The sequence below is a fragment of the Prunus avium genome, chromosome 6 (genome assembly GCF_965620075.1).
Source record: "Prunus avium chromosome 6, drPruAviu1.hap1.1, whole genome shotgun sequence".
NCBI lineage: Eukaryota > Viridiplantae > Streptophyta > Magnoliopsida > Rosales > Rosaceae > Prunus > Prunus avium.
Window position 1 is genome coordinate 2,325,449 of NC_142289.1, and position 20,624 is coordinate 2,346,072.

Sequence of the window (20,624 nt, forward strand, 5' to 3'; positions counted from 1 at the left end):
ATTAGAAAAGTCACTAAATTTAAGGTATGTTGAACGAAAGAATAAAGATAGAAGTGAATTTCATCAAAAAAAAAAGATAGAAGTGAATGATTTTGCATTTTGGGAATTAGGGACCCTCTCCTGCTTTCAAGGATTGGTTCCCAATTTGGTCCTAGCTGCAAACTATTTCGCAAATGGATCACTAGCGACATGTCGTTTCCTTCTTACCCAAACTCAAACGAGAAACGACACAAAAGGTCGCACCATTCTACAGCCATAAAATAATAAAGAAATCTTTAATAGGAAAAGCTCAGAGCTTTTTCTCCCCACTTTACACACACCCTCTCTCACTCTCACTTTACTTTTCAGTTCTACTCCGTAGATCAAAGTTCAAACCAACCCAATTCCAGTTCCACTTCCTGTTCAAGCTCAAAAATCCCCATTTTAAAAGCTTCAAGCTTTCTTCAATGGTGATCATCACAGAGGAAGAGGAAGACCAACAACGACAAGAGCCGAAACGGTCATCAGAGATCAAACCAATCCAACCTTCAGAATCAAAACCCACTTCTTCACCAACAGAAACACCAGTTGCACCACAAAATGGTCAAAATCCATTCGCTTCCTGGTTCTACTTCACTCTTACAGTCTCTCTTGTGACCTTCTTCTTCATTTCTCTCTCCTCTCTGTCCCCACAAGACCCAAAGTCTTGGTTTTTGAGCTTGCCCACGTCTCTTCGCCAACACTACTCCAAGGGCCGCACTATAAAGGTTCAGACTCACTCAAACCAGAACCCCGTTGAAGTTTTTTCTACTGAGCAAGGTCCTATAACAGCAGAAAATGTTGTTATTGTTCATGGGCTGGGTCTTAGCTCCTACTCTTTTCGCAAAGTTATTGAATCCTTAGGCTCTAAAGGGGTTCGTGCGGTTGCGTTTGATTTACCTGGAAATGGGTTTTCGGATAAATCGGTGGTGGAGGTTGGAGAGGGACCAACTGGGTTTTTAGGGAGGTTTTGGTATGTCTATAGTGAAATTCAAGAGAAGGGTTTGTTTTGGGCATTTGATGAGATAATTGAAACTGGCCAGATTCCCTATGAAGAAATAGAATCTCGGTTGCCAAAACAAAAGGTTGTAAAGCCAATTGAAATGGGTCCTGATGAGGTTGGTAAGGTGTTGGGACAAGTGATTGAGACCGTAGGTTTGGCTCCTGTGCATTTGGTTTTGCATGATTCAGCTTTGGGGATGATTGCAAATTGGGTTTTGGAGAATTCGGAAGCCGTGAGGAGTGTGACGCTTATTGATACCTCATCCAGATCGACGGGTGCTTTGCCTTTGTGGGTTTTGGGAGTGCCAGTGGTTAGGGAGGTTGTGTTGAGGTTTTCACATGCTTATACATGGTTGATTAAGCTGTGTTGCTCAAGGGGGATTGATGTTTTGGAAGTGGATGCGCATAGACTTCTTTTGAAGGGTAGGGATGGGACAAAAGCAATTGTTGGAATGGGGAAGAAGTTAAATCATAGCTTTGATATAGCAGAGTGGGGTGGCTCGGATGGACTGATAGGTGTGCCGATGCAAGTGCTTTGGTCTAGCAGTTGGTCCAAGGAATGGAGTGAAGAGGGAAACCGAGTTGCAAATGCACTTCCACAGGCAACTTTTGTCACCCATTCTGGTGGACGGTGGCCTCAGGTGAGGATTTGATATATTCAGTAGCTACTGCTTGTTTTTCGTGTATGTGGTAAGACTACAAATCTCAATATTTGGGATACAATTGTTCGGTCTCAGTTTCCATAGGATAATGCTGTTTCGAATTCTAAATGGTAGAAAGATATGAAATTTGTCTCCGTTAGGTTCTGAATGCGACTTTGTATTGCTTGTCAAATAGATATTTAGGACTGTAATAGATAGGATGTAATGGTATATTCAGAGAATAGCATCTACATGTGGTCTCTATGTAAGTTTCCATATAGAGCAACAACTGTTGGGTTTAGGAGGCTTACTCTTTGGACGGCCAGCCTTGATTAAAATCAAATTAAAATCAATAAAACCAGTTAGTTCCTGCTTGAAAATGTAGAATATGTTAAGTGGTCTGTGGAAGGATTTATGCCTATGTTACCAATTTTGTAGTCTAAGTCAAGAAGCTGGTGGTTGGTTTGTGGTTTATGTTGATGAATACTGAAACAACACTGCTCTTTGTTGGAATCTGATGTTAAAAATTACTACTGAATGGCTAGGGCGAAAAGGTATTCGAATTGGAAGACAGTTGCAGATAGTTTCTTTTATTGTGTGTGTGTTGAGTTCTTTATAGAATTTGAAGCAACAAGGCCTTCTGTTGGTATAATCTTATGCTTGCTTTTCTCTATTTGTTCTCTTTTATTCATTGCCCTCATGTATGATACTATTAGTGCAATCAAAATACTAATGTTTTTTCCTACTTATATGCTAAAGTAAAGAGTTTGATTTTACTTTCCATTTCATGGATGAACTAAATATTTCGTTGAACATCATGGCAAAGTAGTTCAAGAAATTACTCTGTTTCAAGGTCTTCTTACTCATGGTGTGTGGAAATTCAAATAAGCTGATTTATTTCATCGGGTGATATAGGAGGACGCAGCTGATGAGGTAGCTGAAAATATTGCTTATTTTGTGTCCTCGCTGCCTGCATCTGTCAGAAAGGTTGAGGAAGAGCCCATCCCGGAGCATATTCAGAAGATGTTTGATGAAGCAAAAAGCGGTGAGCATCATGGTCATGATGATGGGCATGACCACCATCATGGTCATGCAACTGGTTATTCTGATGCATACGGTCTCGGCCACAGTCATGGATGGTGAAGTTGATGAGTTTTATGTTGTTCTAAATATTTTTTCCCAAGCCAGCAGTTGATTTAGAAATTAGATTTTAGGTCCCCTTTTTCTCTGCCATGGATGCTCGGAAATTCTTATTTACTGTACAAGATGCCTCGATGAAGACGTTTGTTCTGCTGAATCTTTGAAGCTGTGATGTATTGTATTTTGTATTCTAAATTTAAGAAAAGAAGCTGGTTGATATGTTTAATTTATATCACAACATATATTTCTTTTTCTTTGCAAGTTTTTTATTCATGCAATATAATCTTCTATATATATATAAAGCAAAAGGCAGAGAATGGTGAAACATTCAAAATACCAGAAAATGCCCTTGGTTAATGCAAACATTAAGAATTGAAATTATTAATTAAATGAGGATAATATGGTAAATTCACACTTTTCATATTTAAAAAAACAATTAAAAGAAAAATCAAATAATGAATCCTATTTTTATGGAACACAACTACCCATTATCTTTTTTAATTCTAACATAAAATAAAATATTTTAAAAAAAAGCCTCTTGCAAGCGCGGAAGCGCGTGCGGAGAGGCTAGTATATATAAAGCAAAAGACAAAGAATGGTGACACATTCAAAATACCAGAAAATGCCCTTGGTTAATGCAAACATTAAGAATTGAAATTATTAATTAAATGAGGATAATATGGTAAATTCACACGTTTTCATATTTTAAAAAATTAAAATTAAAAGAAAAATCAGATAATGAATCCTATTTTTATGGAACATAACTACCCATTATCTTTTTTAATTCTAAAATAAATTTAAACTTTAAAAAAAAAAAAGATTTTCTATTTAAACCCCACACTTCTCTTAGTTCACCCCATGTTCTAAGTTCACCCCATTTTTTAATTGAAATTTTCATAATTTCTAAGAAAACCCCAGTGTCTTCCCAAACTACCCTTAAATACACTCCAAACTGAAAAAATGAGAAATAAAAGAGATTTTCTATTTAAACCCCACAATTTTCTTTGTTCCCAGCAGAAAAAAAAACACAAACATATGGAACCCCAAACCCTTAGGTATTGTTGAGAGAGAGAGAGAGAGAGAGTGAGTTTGTAAACAAGAAGTTGGGGTGTGTGTATGGATATACTAGAGTTAATTATTAAGTTGGATGACCTTTTTTGTCTTTTTACACAATAATAAAACTTACAGCTTAATGATTTAAGTATTGGGGTGAACAAAGAGAAGTGCGGGGTTTAAATAGAAAATCTCAAAAAAAAGCCTCTTGCAGGCACGGAAGTGCGTGCAAAGAGGCTAGTCCATATAAATAGGATTGGAAAATTAATGGTTGGGATCTTTATTTAAAATAAAGAACCACCCAAAAATATTTTCACATTTTCTTTTGTATTTTAGTACAAGAAGGGCTTCTATGTTGTGGGCCCTAAAATGCGGGCCACACTGTCTACGTGGCCCAACAAAGGGAAATGGCTAAACCCAACAGTCCAACAACTCAAAACTTGTCTGAAATTTTAGTGCACGTCGTTGATTGTTAGTTCGTTAGCTACAAAAGAACCCCAGCATCTACTCTCAGTATTTAAACGACAATGGGTTGCTGCGGGGACGAAGAAAACGACGACGACATCCTCAACCCTCTCAACCCCACCACCACCACTGAAATCCTAGACTTCTCCGACTCCACCATATCTCCGATGAACTCTCACTTCTCGGCCTTGACTTGCTGCGACACCCTCCGCCTCATCTTCGAGAAGCTCCCGATTCCCGACCTTGCTCGCTCCAGCTGCGTCTGCCGAGTCTGGAACTCGGTTGCCTCCGATCAGGAGATCGTCACCAGAGCCTTCAAAGCCCCTTGGAATCTGAAGCATATCATCGGAAAGCCAGCGTCTGGAAACTTCTGGAGAGACAATTCTCTCGGAAAATTCGCCATCTCGCACCGGATTGTCCGTGGCGACAGCATCGCCAGTCTCGCCGTCAAGTATTCTGTTCAGGTATATGTGTTTGGTCGCCGAGAAAATAAAAAAGTCAAGATTTTAATTAAAATGTTTTGTGGTGAATGGTGATCAGGTGATGGACATAAAGCGTTTAAACAACACGATGAGCGAGCACGGAATATACTCTCGTGAGAGATTGCTGATCCCGATAAGCAATCCGGAGATGCTTTTGCAGGCTACTTGCTATGTTGAAGTGGATACTTGTGCTAAGAGAGAAGTAGCTGTGCTGTATTTGGAAGGCGGCCCTGAGCTCCAGAAAACGACCAGCAATGGCAGCTCAAGCACGTCTTCTTGCTCTGCAACTGATTTGCAGAGTAAGAAGAGGGTGATTGAGTCACTGAAGAGAAGCATGCAAGTTGATGATGCCACTGCTCACTACTACTTGACCATTGCTGATGGTGATCCAAGAGCTGCAATCTCTCAGTTCTCCCAGGACCTCAGATGGGAAACCCACCTGGGCTTTGCTTGATACAGTAATTTCTACTTTGGAAACCATGAAAATTAAATACCCAAGGAGGGTCTCCAAGGCAAACCCTAGTCTTGAAGCATTGCAAGCCTCACTAGCCACTGGTTTTGGGAGATTTGATGATATCTATAAAAGAAAGTGTTTAGATTTATATTGTTTTCCAGTTTATGATGCTCATTTCATCATCAACCAATGGACCAAAATGTGTATGGAGTCTTATGATTTGCAATTGTAAAATAAAGCCTACCACCTACCTACTTGTGCTTTGTAATTGTTTTAGTGTTAAGTCCCCAGTGTCAAAAGTGTTAATATTGCGTTACATGCTATCTGAATTTGAATGGAGAATCTTAATTAGTTTTTACTTGAACGTTGAATTTCTACATTGAAAGTTCAAGAAATGGCCAAAATTCTCTTTGGATGCAGCTGGAGCACAGGAACATCATTCCCCAGTCATGTACTAGTCTAAAATACACTGATATCTAGATGAATTTTATTCCACTGAATTTCCCAGGAGGGTGATATAATGGTACAAATAGGATCCCCTACAAGACATGTAGATACTTCTACGGGTTAACTTATGCTTCATGGCATGGTTGTTTTATGTACAAACTGAAACAGAGATAAGTAGGTTCAAGCTTTGGGCGAAACAATCATGGCTGGCAGATACAAAAAAATTTCTGCCACTAAATTCCAAAACTTTGAATATTAGAAAAGAAAATTAATCAAATCCGAATGACCTTCGGAAAATTCAATCGGATGCTTGGCTGCAACACCCATTATTTTTTTGTTCTGATGTATGCGGCTTGTTCGACAATGCAGTCAACTCCTTTTCATGTTCTTCCTTGAGAACGCTTTGCGCAGTTGCTGTGACAATCTTGATGAAAAAGTTCATGAGCATGAGCCACACAACAGTGTTCCAAATCGAACTAAATGATAAGTCCCACTTTTTCTCCTGAAAGCAGAAAATGGAGAAAAGTATATCTTATATGAAACACTCCAAATAGGCTCAAACACTTGTAATATTAACTTATACATAACATATAGATACTCAAGCCATAACACAGAAAACACTACCTTGCTGTTTGAGGGCACTGGAGGAGAGGCATGCATATACTTGTCTTTCACAGTATGTAATTTGGCGACGAGGTCGGGCACAACCAAACCAAATCCAGGGACAAAGCTGAACGCCCAAATCAATTTATTTTCTACCAAGTCCAGAAGTTGATTGTTGCAAACTGAGATGATGAAAAGTGTCTGCAATTACGGGGCAACATAAACCGTTTGTGAAATGAGCAGACAGTATGAAGCTTCAAAATGTTGAAATATCTTACAAGGCAACAAACCTGTATGTGAGTCTTGATAAATGCCTTTCCAATCAATGTTGATAGGAAGAACGTCCAAAATGGAATGCCAAATTGTCCACACATTATACCGGCAAGGTCAAATAGAGGGTTGGGCACCTGAAAATTATTTCGGATAAACACATCAGGAGGTCCCAAAAGGGAACTAAGTACAGAACGTGCTGAGAGGGAGTACAATTAGCCTTAGGGAAAAGGGGTATCCAAAATACATCTCCAAACCCTCATTTCGGGCAATGACATATTAGAAAAGTTTTGCTAGAAGAGAGGAAGAAAAATTACCGAAGCAAGAACTAATATAGTTAAAAAGTTCAGATATTGTGTATGAGAAAGAAGCCATAATTTGATCCGGTTCAGACTATTAGCTACAATTCCACTATCTTCAGTTGAAGAAGAATCCAAGTCTTTCATGACTTCCAATTTTTCGCCAGATATACGAGCTGCACATAATCATAGATTAGAAGAGATTCAGAAATTCGTTCAGGGAGAAATTAGTTGTTCAACATAGGCAACTCACTCACCCTTACACTATGTAGTCAGGTTAAAGAATCCAGATATACTCCCGACTTACAAAGGGCCATGAAATAAGTAAAAGATGAACATGCGAGCACATACAAACACAAGTGCATGGATAAGTTAGACTAGCTGAAGTTTTTCTAACAGGCTGTTCCTGCCTAGAAATTGTTTACTATGAAGATTGCAGAGTATCGAGATAGTGAGTACAAGAAGATAGTTTCTTGTTTTGTAGTTACCAGCTCTTGATATGAAATAAGGAGGAAGCTCTCCCAGTGCAGTTCCGATTCCCCATAGAATAGCCTCTAACTGAACCTGAGGCAATATGGTGCTAAGTGGAACCCTTGAACCGTGCTGCGATAAAAATATGGGGTCCCCAAATTCAGAGCAGTCTCTGTCCAGCCATGAAGGACTACTTTTCAATTGAATGGTGTCATATGGGGCACTTTTTATGTCAACTCTGCCACACTGCACTGCCTTCATAGTAAACAGAGCTATATGAGGCCCTAAATATAGCACAAAAGTGTGCAAACCAGATCCTGCATAGAAGAACAATATAATAAAATCATTCCGAGTGTTGTCGAAAACAGGTCAACTCTATCCACCAGAAAATCAAAATTTCATGCTATTGCTTACCAAGGCCAATTGATGATGCTACACCAAGAGCCAGCCACCAGAGTCCGAATTGGAGATAACGAACAAGCTCCTGAATATGCTGCAGTATGATTAATTTATAAAATCAATAAAGGAAAGTCCAAAAGTGGGCATAAAAATGCAATTCAATTAAATAAATAATGGGCATAAAAATACCTCTTCTTGAGGTCCACCAATAGTTATAGTAAGCATTCCTATACCTCCTGCTAAAATAAATAGAAGCACAAGCCAACCACCTTTTGCCATAAATTGTCGAAGGCATTGGCCAAAACCCAACATGAAATACTTTAATGTCTTTAATGGCTGCGCTGTAAGTGTTAAGCTTTCTAGTTCCCGGTGCTGCTTCACACGCAGTCCTGAGCAATTAAAAGATTAGAACATACGCTCTGCTAAGTACAACTTACATGGAACATTAAGATATCTAATCTGCAAAAAGAACAAAAATGCAACTAATTTCCTATATTGGAATTTTTTTAAACAATTATATACGGCAGATTCAACGTCAGTTACACAAATTCTTCCATTCCATATGCCTACCCAATAACGGTTCGATTTTTATTCTTATTTGAAACACAAAAGGCCAAAATTTTGAAACCTTTTGTTTCCATTTGATTCGGCCCTTCACGTTTAGCTCAGCTGAGTAAAAACAAAATATGAAAAACAGATTTGTTTTATTAAAAATTACTTTTGCTTGCAACAATTCAAATACACAAGCCCGCGAAATGCGATTGTATAATTATAGAGAAAATTTGAAATCAATTGAAGAAGCTGCGTAAAAAGTTACTCACCGGAGATGGAGGCGTCCATGGAATTTGACGAGGGGGCATCGGAGAGATCCATTCAGAAACTCTAAAAACTGAATCTATGCGCGTGATTTTGGATTCAGGATTGAAGCTTAGGGTTCATAGAGAGAGAATACGAAGAGCGCGAAAATTGGAACCGGGCTGGGACGGAGAGAGTACGGTTTGCGTGGTAACGCTCAGTCTCAGAGAGAGAGAGAAGCGGGTCGTTCGTTGGAGACTTGGGAGAAAATGATAGTGTGCAACGGAGACCACGATAAGCTCCTCTAATCATGATGGTTTTAGTAAGTGCCACGTAAAGTGTAGGCTTGACTTGGGTCGAATTCAGTTTCTTCCGTTGTGCTGACATGGATAGTCGTTTACTCAGTCGGATAGGTTGCAAAAATGAGTCGGGTTGGGCCAGTTCGGTTAGACCCAAACCCAACTAGACCTCAGCCCAAGTGAGACCCTTCTTTACAATGCGAGATTTTAAACTAATCTAGGCAGTGTAAGGAGGATCAAACTCGGGTGTAAGAGGACGTGCACACTGTGCAACCCTCCTTTACAACCTAATCTAGGAAGATGCATTTTTTGCTCACTTACCAAAAGAAAAGATGCATTAACTTTTGTATGTATTAAATTCCATACCATTTTTACCTATTCCTCTCCACCTGTATAAATAATATATACTCTGTAGCAGTAAAACACCAGCACCAATATCATACACATATTCCTACCCTGGCAATGACCCATCAACTCTAATTTCAGCCACACATGACTTGACATGACATGGCTAGCTATTGAAATAAAATTGTAAACCGGACAGAGATTCGTTAATAATAAAAAAAAGGTAACTGTTCTCTTGTTTGTTAATCCAGTTTAATTTATAATGCTTAAAACAAAAATTAAATAAAAATTGGGTGAGGCACTTTGAAATAGGGGTTGGCATAAAAACCGCAGAATCAACGAATTCAATTAAAAACCGATTTGATCAAGTCCAGCAGCCCACTCTTTTTTGGTCACCAAATATCAAAGTTTTAAACATTAGCCCAAAACCAACTTCTCAAAGTTAGGGCTAAAAAAGAGAAATTTTTGAATGGGTACACCACATCATTGGTATACCATCCAATACACATAGGATAATACTAGATAATATTTTCATATGTTACATCTGTATTAGATGGTACACCAGCCACATAGTGTACCTGGAACATGCAAGAATTACTCTAAAAAAAAAGTAATGACACTATTGACTTTTAATAATTCAACTATGCTTTCATTTCAATCGCTCAGTTTTACTTTAGAGAGGTGCTTTTTGTCTGAGATATGGGTTCTTTCACTTTTCACGTGCCTTGAAAGTGGGCTCAATTTGGGCTTTTAAGCCCACCACTGGAAACAAGGAATTTTTTATTTTTATATTGTGAAATAAAAAGCAAAGACATAGAATGGAATATAAGAAATAAAAGAATCCCCCCTCCACCACCACTAACCTTATGACTTGTCCAAGGAGTCATCGTATTTTTCTTTTTTCAAGGCTTTTGGGAGTCAAAGAAGCTTATCATGTTGCCACTTTGCAAGGAACTTCTTCCCTCCTCATGAGAGTCATAGCCCAACCTTAACCAACTTTTTCAACAACGCTTTTGACTTGCAAATTTGCATGAATGATGTTACTTGTATAATTTGGTATGTACAAAGTACATGTAACAAATTGTACGTACATCGATGCGATATGCGTTGTTGTATACAATATACGTAAAGTTGTACAAAATAGTTATTGAATAAAACAAACGAATTTATTAAAGTCAAAGATCCATACGAATGGCAAGTATGAGATTTGTTTATTATTTTTCCTTTTACCCATGTCTAGCCTTATGAGGGTCCATCCATGCGTATGCTAATAGCCTAATACCAATTCCATTCCATTCAATTCAATTCAATTTAATATTATTGGTCACATGACTATCTTATCTATCAATCTAACTTTTCTCATTGACCGTTTGATTGGTGGATGTCACATTCAGTGACATGAAAGATATGGTCCTTCTTTAGCATATATTTATTCCTCGTTCTTAAATATAAAATGGAATTAAAGAATGTTTAATGACGTTACCTATTACTTGGACTAAAAACATATTTTATTTTATTTAGAGCTTACTTTTGTGTAGATTTTAGACCCATCCTTGTTTTAGCAGCCTCTATTCTATTGATCCAAATTGTCATTGTGACTCTATCGGAGATAAGCAGGGGCGGCTTTAAGGGTGTGCAAGTGGTGCCACATTATAGGGGCCCCGATTTGTAAGAGCCTCGAAATTTTTTTATGTGTATATTATATATATATATATATACTTGAGCATGCATCCCAATAACACAAGCAACTATTTGGTTGAGTTGGAAATCAACACCTTGATTTTAGTAGGCAAGTCAAATTTGAGTCAGTCTTGTGTCATTCAAGTAGTTGTATTTACATTTCTTCTATTTTTGTTAACAAGAAAAAAAAAGGAAAAACATGTTAAAAAAACAAAAATAAGGAAACACACCAAAGAAGAGGAAAGCAATATATACAAGCTTTCTCCAATCAACCAAATTTTTTTTGTAGTGTATGTTTTCACCCACTCAAAACAAAACAAAAAAAGTTCATGTCTTCTTCCTCTTCCTTTTTTCTCAAATTGAAACATTAAAATTTTTGTGAATTTGATTTATATTTGTCATTGCATGCTAATCGAAGATGAATTTTAGTTATTAAAAAAATTATCTTATGGTATTAAGTCATGGCAAATTTCTTTTATCATAAATATTTTCATATTAGATGATGTGAGGGCTTTTGTTTAAGTTTTGCACAGGGCCCTCAAAATCTCAGGACATGCCCTGGAGACAAGGTTCCTTTTTTCGTTCGTGGTTGAGAAAGTAGGCTACTTTGGTACACCAATGACCACTACACTTCGTTTGGTGTAGAGTACTCGCCTAATCCTCTAGAACATATTTTTGTTTTTTTGTACTTGTTACTCATTTTCCTCATTAATAAAATATTATTGTTGTTGTGTAAAAAAAAAAAATCTCCTTGTACAAATTGGGAAATTAAAAATTAAAAATAAAACGTAGCCCATTTGAAATTGAAGGACCCCTAATATCTCTGTAAACTAGTATAGTACTTATCCAAATTGTTCAAATCAAAACCAAATTGGTGACTCGCATGGACTATAGACTTGGTCACAATTGTAAAATTTGATCAAATTTTGTTGGTTAATTTCAACCCTAATCTAAGTTAGCTTGCATTCTCGACCTAATAATAATTAGTATCAATATTTATCCACCTAATAATCTAAGCTTTCGGTTGATCTCTTCACAATTTGATCGGGGTAATCCAACTTTAGGTTCTTCAAAACATTGTGGGACAATCTACTTGATTATAATGGTGCAACTATAAATTTGAAATCTAATTCATTGCATGCTCAATTAATGGATGGTAATATAGTTAGGTATGAAGTGCTTCAATTGTTCACGATAAATGTCAATTCACATGAGAGGAAATGGTGCAAATTAATTCAAATTGTAACCCCACGTTACGTATACGTCTTCTAATTTTGGGTACAGCACCAAACTGCTAGCTTTCCTTTCTCTGCGACTGTGGTTTTTGCAGAGAATTTTTCTTGCATGTGAAGTGGTTTTTTTTTCTTAATTAAAGTTCAATCCCTCATATTAGTGTTTTTGCTTTCACAGTTGGCAAATTAATAATTAATCAGTTAACCTAATACTCACGGCATTGTGTACCTAAGCCATTAAATCTTATGTTCAATCTTCAATGTGAAAGTAATTAGAAGACTAATTCCAAATAGTAGGAGACGAAAATTCATGGAATTACACATTAGCAGCTGATTAGAAAAAAGCTATTGTTACCTGCCAGGTTCAGATTAATGAGGTGAGATAACAACTATTTTAATGTTCAAATGATAAGATCACACTCTATTTTTTTTTTCCCCCAATTTTCTCAACGTTCATGTTTGGTAATTGCACTAATGCGCCATTTAACCTTACATGTTAAAATGAAGGATAATACTACTAATTTTTTTATCCCAATAATTTTGTTGTCCCAAATTTCCGTCTCTTAACAAAACCCTAAACCATTTTCGTCAAAGTAGGCATGCTTTACACAATACGGAAGGTTTGATAACTGGGATTATTTTAGGCTTGTGTGATAAAGATTAAGATAGACTAATAATTAGTGTGTATTTCACGCAAGGGTTGTTAATTAGTATAATTGTTATGTATTAACATTAAACTACTAGATCTGAGCTACACACGGATCACGTACGCATCGATTCGATTCACACATAGTTTTCATTGAAAACAATGTGGATGTCTGTTTTGTGTTGTGATTAAACTAATCCCACTAAACCACAAACAAAGTCTTTTGGAATTTGATCTTGAACATAAGAATAAACAAATTATTCCCAAATGGAAAAGACCCGAGAACATGACGTCCGTTCTTTATTAAAATATTAATATTATTACCGAGAACATGTGAAACGTATCAACATATACTATAGCTACACCATTGATTATATATCTTAACACAGAATCCGTATTTTAGTAAAGAACAAACGTGATGCATATAGAATTTCTATAAACAAAGGGTTAATCTTAAAGGGATAAGTATGGGTTAATTTGCATTATGCTCCCCTTGGTCACCATCACGAAGCCATCAATGGCGGAGGGAGCTAAGGCCAACAAGGGTTAGCTTAGGCTCCTCCAAATTATGCAACAAATGCATTTGTTATGTGTTATATTTAATTTAGATTATTATAAATAAACTCAATTCTAGGCATGTATTTATAAAAAAACCCACACACTATTTAAACATAGAAACACACCCAAAATCAACCCCAAAATCAACAATTGTATATTTTTTGGGTGTGTTTATAAATGGGTTTTGAGTGTGTGTAATGATGGGTTTTGGGTGTGTTTATAAAGTGTTTTGGGTGTTGGGTTTTTTTTATAATTTCAGCCCCCATTTTGGGTGTTTTAGTGAAACCCCCTATTTAATTTTCTTGAGTTTTTTTTTAAAAAAAAAAATTTATAGCTGACCCTTCTAACTTTCTAGATCAATTACCCTTGTAACTTTCTAACTCTAGTCAATTGATCTTTCCCCTGTGATTATGCCTTTCATTATTACTCCATTTTTCCTTTCTAACTTCAATCTTTCTATTCTTTCATTTATTGAGTTCTCTTCTATTTTTTGTTATTGAATCGGCCATTAGTCAAGTAAATCTCCCAATATTAGCTATTTAGTTCTCTTTTGAGCAATGCATTATGATTTGATTCATGTCAAATTATTTATGAGTAATTCATCGTGCGATGCGGTTATGATTTTAGAAGATGACATTAAATTATAACATATAAAAAAAAATATTATGTATTGATCCTCCTTGAGAGAATTCCTAGTTACGCCCACTGCAAGCCATCCCTAGAAATATACAGCCCTACAAATAATATCCTTAGATAAAGGTCATGGAAGACTTTTTCCAGAGAAGAGACTGCTGACTTGGAACCAAATCATATATTTTTTTAAAGAAAAAGTAAGACAATTAAATGAACGTGCCCATATATGAAATGAAATTGAACACATGAACTGATTATTATTCTGAAGCTTCTCAGAATGGAGTTGCAATATTGCTCACTTTCTCCCTATAAATACCACCACAACTCCCTGTTGCACTCATCCATACCAACTATCAATTCATTTCACCAACAACAGCTACTTTTTTCTCGAAAAAAAGATCATAAGATTCTTTGCTTACTTCTTGGAAAGCCGAACAAAATGTTGCACAACCTCTTTGACAAAATCACAGGCCAGGAGCAGAATGGGAAAAACAGTAGGAAGATCAAAGGGAGTGTGGTTTTGATGAAGAAAAATGTGTTGGATTTCAATGACTTCAACGCTTCTGTTCTTGATCGTGTGCATGAACTGGTAGGCCAAAGGGTTTCTCTGCAGCTCATCAGTGCTGATCATGGAGACTCTGGTGAGTTTTTTTTTTCTCTCTTTAATTTTCATTAAAAATGTATAGCTTTTATGGCTTCATTGATTGAATATGCATGACATGAAACCAATTTGAGTTTTGCTCTTGTTTCATTTCCTTGTAATTCTTTTTCTTTGAAGCAATTATGACAAGATTAAGAAGATGAACCAACAACTATATCTCTTTCCTTGGTGGATTAGTTGGGTTACAGATTATGTCATTAATCTGTTTTCTTATTTAATGCACACCTGCCTTTTAGGTCCAATAAGTCAGATTTTGAATGCAAGTCTGATATAGGCAGGCAATGGAAACAGCTTTTTGACAATTCAAGGGGCACCTGGGTCAATTAATCTATTTTATTTATTTTATTTTTTATTTTTTATTTTTGGGTCCAGTCATGAGGCATTTAGAATTTATTGGTCTTAAGCTTACCCCTTCCAACTCTCTCTCGTTGTGATTGAAGGTGCCCCAACATTGTTTCTGCCCTGTATGTATGCAAGTGATTCTGGTAACAAAAAATTTGATTAAAAAACCAGTTTAGTATTAAAAAAGTGGCATAATTAAGCTTTTGAAAGATATGGAAATGATTTTTAAATCATGGTGGTCATGTCATGAAGTGATTAGACAGGAGAGCTAATCTTATTCTTATCTGTGAACGCCAACTACCAGTCTAGCTACCAGTTAACTGAAGCTCCATGCAGTTGGCTGTTGGCTGTTGGCATAGCTTTTAAGCCTTTTTCTGATTATGGTTTTTTACTCAGATCCAATTATTTTTGGTTTTCCTTTGAATATTCTGAAGAAACAGCTGCAGGTTCTGTTCCTAATAAAATTTTGAACATGCATTGAAAATTATAACAACTCGCATAAAATGGCTCCAACTAAGACCTGATTTGAGGTGTTTAGAACAAAATTTCGGATGAACTTTATTCTATTGGAAATATTAATTGATTAGTTTATGGGGTACTAGATATGGAATTATTTTCTGAACTTGGAGAAATGTGTTTTTGTAGAAAACGGGTTTAAGGGGAAACTTGGAGAGCCAGCATATCTGGAAGACTGGATCACCACAATCACTCCATTAACAGTAGGAGATTCTGCATTCAAGGTTACCTTTGACTGGGAAGAGGAAATAGGAGTTCCAGGAGCCATCTTGATAAAAAACAATCATCACAGTGAGTTCTTCCTTAAGACTATCACCCTTGAAGATGTTCCTCATGAGGGCCGGGTCCACTTTGTTTGCAACTCATGGGTGTACCCTGCAGAAAAATACACGAAAGACCGTGTTTTCTTCGTTAACAAGGTAACGAATGATTCACACAATCCATTACAATCTGCTGTAGTTTTTGTTGTAGCTGATGGAAGTTTTAAATTCTAAGTGCAAGCCTAGTATATTATGAGAATATTTGTGGCTTGTATCTTAAGTTAAAGACTAACATTCAAGCCTTCTATATGTTTGTGCAGACATTTCTCCCAAGTGAAACACCGTTGCCACTGCGAAAATACAGAGAAGAAGAACTAGTACACTTGAGAGGAGATGGAAAGGGAGAGCTCCAGGAATGGGACAGGGTATATGACTATGCTTACTACAATGATCTAGGAAACCCTGATAAGGGTTCCAAATATGCCCGACCAACTCTGGGAGGGTCTAGCGATTACCCTTACCCTCGCAGGGGAAGAACTGGCAGACCACCAACGAAGACAGGTTAGCCATTTAAATATCTTTGTGTAATTTTTTGTTCCTCAAATCATTTATTAGCAGTCACAAGAGGGATCATATTTTGTATTGTTTTACATTAAAAGTTGATATACTAATTTGGATTTTAATTAACTGATGTTGTAATTATCACTAAGATTTTTCTGATCTTATTCTAACAGATCCTAACAGCGAGAGTAGGATTCCGCTTCTTATGAGCTTAAACGTTTATGTGCCAAGAGATGAACGATTTGGACACTTGAAGTTGTCAGACTTTCTGGCTTATGCACTGAAATCCATAGTTCAATTCATTAGACCAGAGCTAGAAGCCCTGTTTGATAAGACTCCTAGCGAGTTTGACAGCTTTGAAGATGTGCTTAAACTCTATATAGGAGGCATTCCATTGCCTGAAGGTTTATTGAAGGATATCGGAGACAACATCCCTGCAGAGATGCTCAAGGAAATTTTCCGAACTGACGGTGCACAATTGCTCAGATTCCCCATGCCTCAAGTGATCGAAGGTATATGGTTCCACCAATGAGAAATTCTGAATTTAGAGGCTTTAAGCAATAGCCTATGATATCATGTACTATCTCCTTTTATCTAATTGTGATGTTTTAATGATTTGGAGCAGAGGATAAGTCTGCTTGGAGGACTGATGAAGAATTTGGCAGAGAAATGCTGGCTGGAGTGAACCCTGTCAACATTAGTCTTCTCCAAGTAATAATCTTCACAACATTTTGTGTGTGTGATGTTTTCCAATGATAATGGATGAAAACAAACAAAACCTTCGAGGGTCCATTTTATTCATCTTTAATCACATTTGCTTCTAACTGAACTGCAGGAATTTCCACCAGCAAGCAAACTAGACCCAAAAGTTTATGGAGATCAAAGCAGTAGAATAACAGAACAGGATATAGGGAACAACTTGGATGGACTAACAGTGTATGAGGTAATATCTTGGATTTGCTTCCTTTACATTGTATTAGCTTACGTTTGAGTTTATATCATTTCATAATGATGAAAATGAATTTGGTTGGATAGGCACTCAAGCAGAACAAGTTATTCATATTGGATCATCATGATGCATTGATGCCGTACCTGAGGCGGATAAACTCAACTTCCAACAAGATCTATGCTAGCAGAACAATCCTTTTCTTGAAAAGTGATGGAACTTTGAAGCCATTGGTGATTGAATTAAGCTTGCCTCATCCTGATGGAGATCAATTTGGTCTCATTAGTAAAGTATATACACCAGCTGAAGAGGGTGTGGAAGGCTCCATATGGCAACTGGCTAAAGCTTATGTGGCTGTAAATGACTCTGGAGTTCATCAACTTATCAGTCACTGGTACTAATCTTTCAAAGAAAGAAATCTTAGAAAATGAATTCATCATATACTTTGAATTGGGTTTCTGATAATCCTTTTATCTTTTGGCCACAGGTTGAACACCCATGCAGCGTGTGAGCCAGTTGTAATAACTACAAACAGGCAGCTAAGCGTGGTTCACCCAATTTACAAACTTCTGCATCCTCACTTCCGTGACACCATGAACATAAATGCATTTGCCAGGCAAATCGTGATTAATGCTGGCGGCATTCTGGAGACGACAGTTTTTCCCGCTAGGTATGCCATGGAGATGTCATCAGTGGTTTATAAGGATTGGGTTTTCACCGAGCAAGCTCTCCCTGCAGATCTCATCAAGAGGTAAACAAAAATCTACACTTAGTGAGTTAATAGCCTCTGCACAAGTAACTCAAATGAGCAAAAGATAAGTAATAAATATCCATTTCTTATTCTAATTACATTGCATTGCCTTTGATCAATACAGAGGAGTTGCAGTCAAGGATGCAAATTCTCCACATGGTCTTCGCCTACTGATCGAGGACTATCCATATGCTGTTGATGGGATTGAAATCTGGTTTGCAATTAAAACTTGGGTTGAAGACTATTGCTCTTTCTACTATAAGACTGATGACATAATTCAAAAAGACACCGAACTCCAATCCTGGTGGAAGGAGCTTGTAGAGGAAGGCCATGGTGACAAAAAAGATGAGCCCTGGTGGCCTAAAATGCAGACTCGCGAAGACCTAGTCGAAACATGCACTATCATCATATGGACTGCTTCTGCTCTCCATGCAGCCGTCAACTTTGGACAGTACCCTTATGCAGGATACCTCCCCAACCGCCCAACTTTAAGCCGAAAATTCATGCCTGAGAAGGGAACTCCTGAGTACAAAGAGCTCGAATCCAGCCCCGATACAGTTTTCTTGAAAACAATTACTGCTCAGCTGCAGACAGTGCTTGGCATTGCCCTCATTGAAATTCTGTCAAGGCATTCTACTGATGAAGTGTATTTGGGGCAGAGAGACACTCCTGAATGGACAGCAGACACTGAACCATTGAAAGCCTTTGATAAATTTGGAAAGAAACTGGCTGAAATTGAGGACAGGATTACAAGTATGAACAATGATGAGAAACTGAAGAACCGAGTTGGACCGGTGAAGGTGCCATACACTTTGCTGTTTCCTACTAGCGAAGGAGGACTTACTGGCAGGGGAATTCCCAACAGTGTCTCAATCTAAGCCACTCAAGCTAGTATATAGAATAAAGTTAATTAGTATAATGCAAGTTGCAAGTACTATATATAATTAATTAGTATAATGCATTCTTTATGTGTAATAAGCTAGAAACATGACCTACAATATTAATTACTCTTTTCGTTGGTTCATTAGCTTCATTGCAAACCTTTCGGTTAGAAAATTCTGCAGCAACAGCCTAGGCATATGCAATATCAACATTTCATCCAAGATATTGGAAACTATGAAAATTAGAATTTTAAGCCTTACTTTTAATAAGCATATTTGAGAGGGAGCAGCAAAAGCATCTTGAAATCATCCATGACAATATGCATAAGCGCCTAATCTCAATCTCAGCATGCCTGCAAGTGCATAGAATAGTTGCCTCAGTCTCATCTGTTAAAAAATTAAATGAAAATCAGCACCAAGTATAAGCAAAAACAATATAAAATTTAAACAGTCAACTGCTTCCATAAAATTAAGGCTTGAATGTTAAAATGGTCCCTATGTTTTGCATATTTAGTAAATTTAATCCCTGTGCTTTTAATTTGGCCAATTTAATCCTTGTGTTTTACTCCGTTAGCCAATGTTGCGTCCATTATGTTAAATTACCTCAAAAAAATTCATTAAAAAAATTGTGAAGTTCAATTTATAATATTAATAAATAAATAAAAATAAAGGATTAACATAAAAAAACTCCCTGGAGGTTTGGGGTCATTCTCAATATGGGCCCCTGAGTTTCAATTTCATCAATTTACACCAAATAGCTTCCAAATTTGACCAATTTAAGTCTTCCGTTAAGTTGATCGTTTGGTCAAACGTTAACTGATGACTTGTCCACTGTAGGACCCACCCACTACCCAATTCAAAAAATTAATTTTATATAAAATAATTAAATAAAATAAAATAAACTTTAAAAAACCTAAGAGTTGCAGACCCCAACCCCTTCTCTTCAACTCTCAACTTCGTTATCTTCCATCCTCTCCATCTCCAACACTCTTTCTCCATCTCCATAACCATATAATTCCCACTAAAAACAAGCTCAACCCAAATCTCCACCATGGACAGGGCAAAAAAACCCACAACCTCTCCCATGGCTAGTATCGAACCGACCCATTAATGATGGAGGGCAGTGGAGAAAATGGAAGACGTAGATAGATGCAGAAAGAGCTAGGATGGAGAGATGCAGCCCACCATGGATAGATGCAGAGATATTGGGGGAAATTGATTATTTATGATGGATTTTTTTAGAGTGAGATTTATAAAAAAAGAAAAAAGAAAAAAGGATTTGGTTATTGCCATTTTGTTTTGTTTTGATGGTGTTGTGTGTTGTGTGTTTTGGTGATTTGGTTGTTTTATCTTTCCCTTTTGAAATTAGTTGTTGTCTGCAAAGAGAGAGGAGGTTGTTTTGATGGTTGCCACTACTCATAATATCCATGAGCCAACATCGCCAATCGCCAACACCTCCCTCCTGTGCCACCGCCAACGCCTGCCTAAGAGTTACAGATTGTATCGTAGGGGTTGGGCCTTCGGGTGGGGTTCTCCATTTTTGTTTGTTCTGTGTAATTTTGCTATTATGGGATTGTTGCTAGGGTTGTATGGTCAGGGGTAGGGTGGGTTGTTGGTTAGGTTCAGTTGGGGCAGACGAGTGGGTAGACAGAAGAGGTTGAGAATAAGCTGAGGAAATGGAGGGAGTGACGACTGATGATGGGTCGGCGTGGGGAACAGAGAAGGGGTTGGGTAGGTTTTTTTTCTTAATTTTTATTTTATATAATTTGTTTTT

The 20,624-nt window shown here is 37.2% G+C and overlaps 4 protein-coding genes across 5 annotated transcripts; 3 read left to right on the forward strand and 1 right to left on the reverse strand.

The window, feature by feature from the left end:
* Positions 1-287: 287 nt before the first annotated feature.
* Positions 288-3,055, forward strand: AXR4 (alpha/beta-Hydrolases superfamily protein). The gene is made up of 2 exons (XM_021961842.2): positions 288-1,661; positions 2,577-3,055. The coding sequence occupies exons 1-2, from the start codon at positions 447-449 to the stop codon at positions 2,802-2,804; spliced, it is 1,443 nt and encodes a 480-aa protein (XP_021817534.2). The 5' UTR covers positions 288-446; the 3' UTR covers positions 2,805-3,055.
* Positions 3,056-4,314: 1,259 nt separating this feature from the next.
* Positions 4,315-5,619, forward strand: LOC110759717 (peptidoglycan-binding LysM domain-containing protein). Its single transcript, XM_021961820.2, has 2 exons — positions 4,315-4,783; positions 4,860-5,619. The coding sequence occupies exons 1-2, from the start codon at positions 4,382-4,384 to the stop codon at positions 5,253-5,255; spliced, it is 798 nt and encodes a 265-aa protein (XP_021817512.1). The 5' UTR covers positions 4,315-4,381; the 3' UTR covers positions 5,256-5,619.
* Positions 5,620-5,720: 101 nt separating this feature from the next.
* Positions 5,721-8,833, reverse strand: LOC110759716 (vacuole membrane protein KMS1-like). 2 transcript variants are annotated; one of them, XM_088255386.1, is made up of 8 exons: positions 8,566-8,833; positions 7,934-8,133; positions 7,760-7,829; positions 7,363-7,662; positions 6,893-7,050; positions 6,596-6,712; positions 6,327-6,506; positions 5,721-6,204 (listed from the first exon to the last, which is right to left on the reverse strand). In XM_088255386.1, exons 1-8 carry the CDS (start codon positions 8,615-8,617, stop codon positions 6,001-6,003), a joined length of 1,281 nt encoding a protein of 426 aa, XP_088111512.1. In that variant the 5' UTR covers positions 8,618-8,833; the 3' UTR covers positions 5,721-6,000. The 2 variants fall into 2 exon arrangements, with proteins under 2 accessions (XP_088111512.1, XP_021817511.1); XM_021961819.2 differs by having other exon boundaries at positions 7,760-7,838; positions 8,566-8,832.
* Positions 8,834-14,139: 5,306 nt separating this feature from the next.
* Positions 14,140-18,993, forward strand: LOC110759647 (putative linoleate 9S-lipoxygenase 5). Its single transcript, XM_021961730.2, has 9 exons — positions 14,140-14,573; positions 15,581-15,870; positions 16,032-16,272; positions 16,446-16,784; positions 16,898-16,983; positions 17,108-17,215; positions 17,308-17,612; positions 17,706-17,969; positions 18,094-18,993. The coding sequence occupies exons 1-9, from the start codon at positions 14,210-14,212 to the stop codon at positions 18,845-18,847; spliced, it is 2,751 nt and encodes a 916-aa protein (XP_021817422.2). The 5' UTR covers positions 14,140-14,209; the 3' UTR covers positions 18,848-18,993.
* The last annotated feature ends 1,631 nt before the right edge of the window (positions 18,994-20,624 follow it).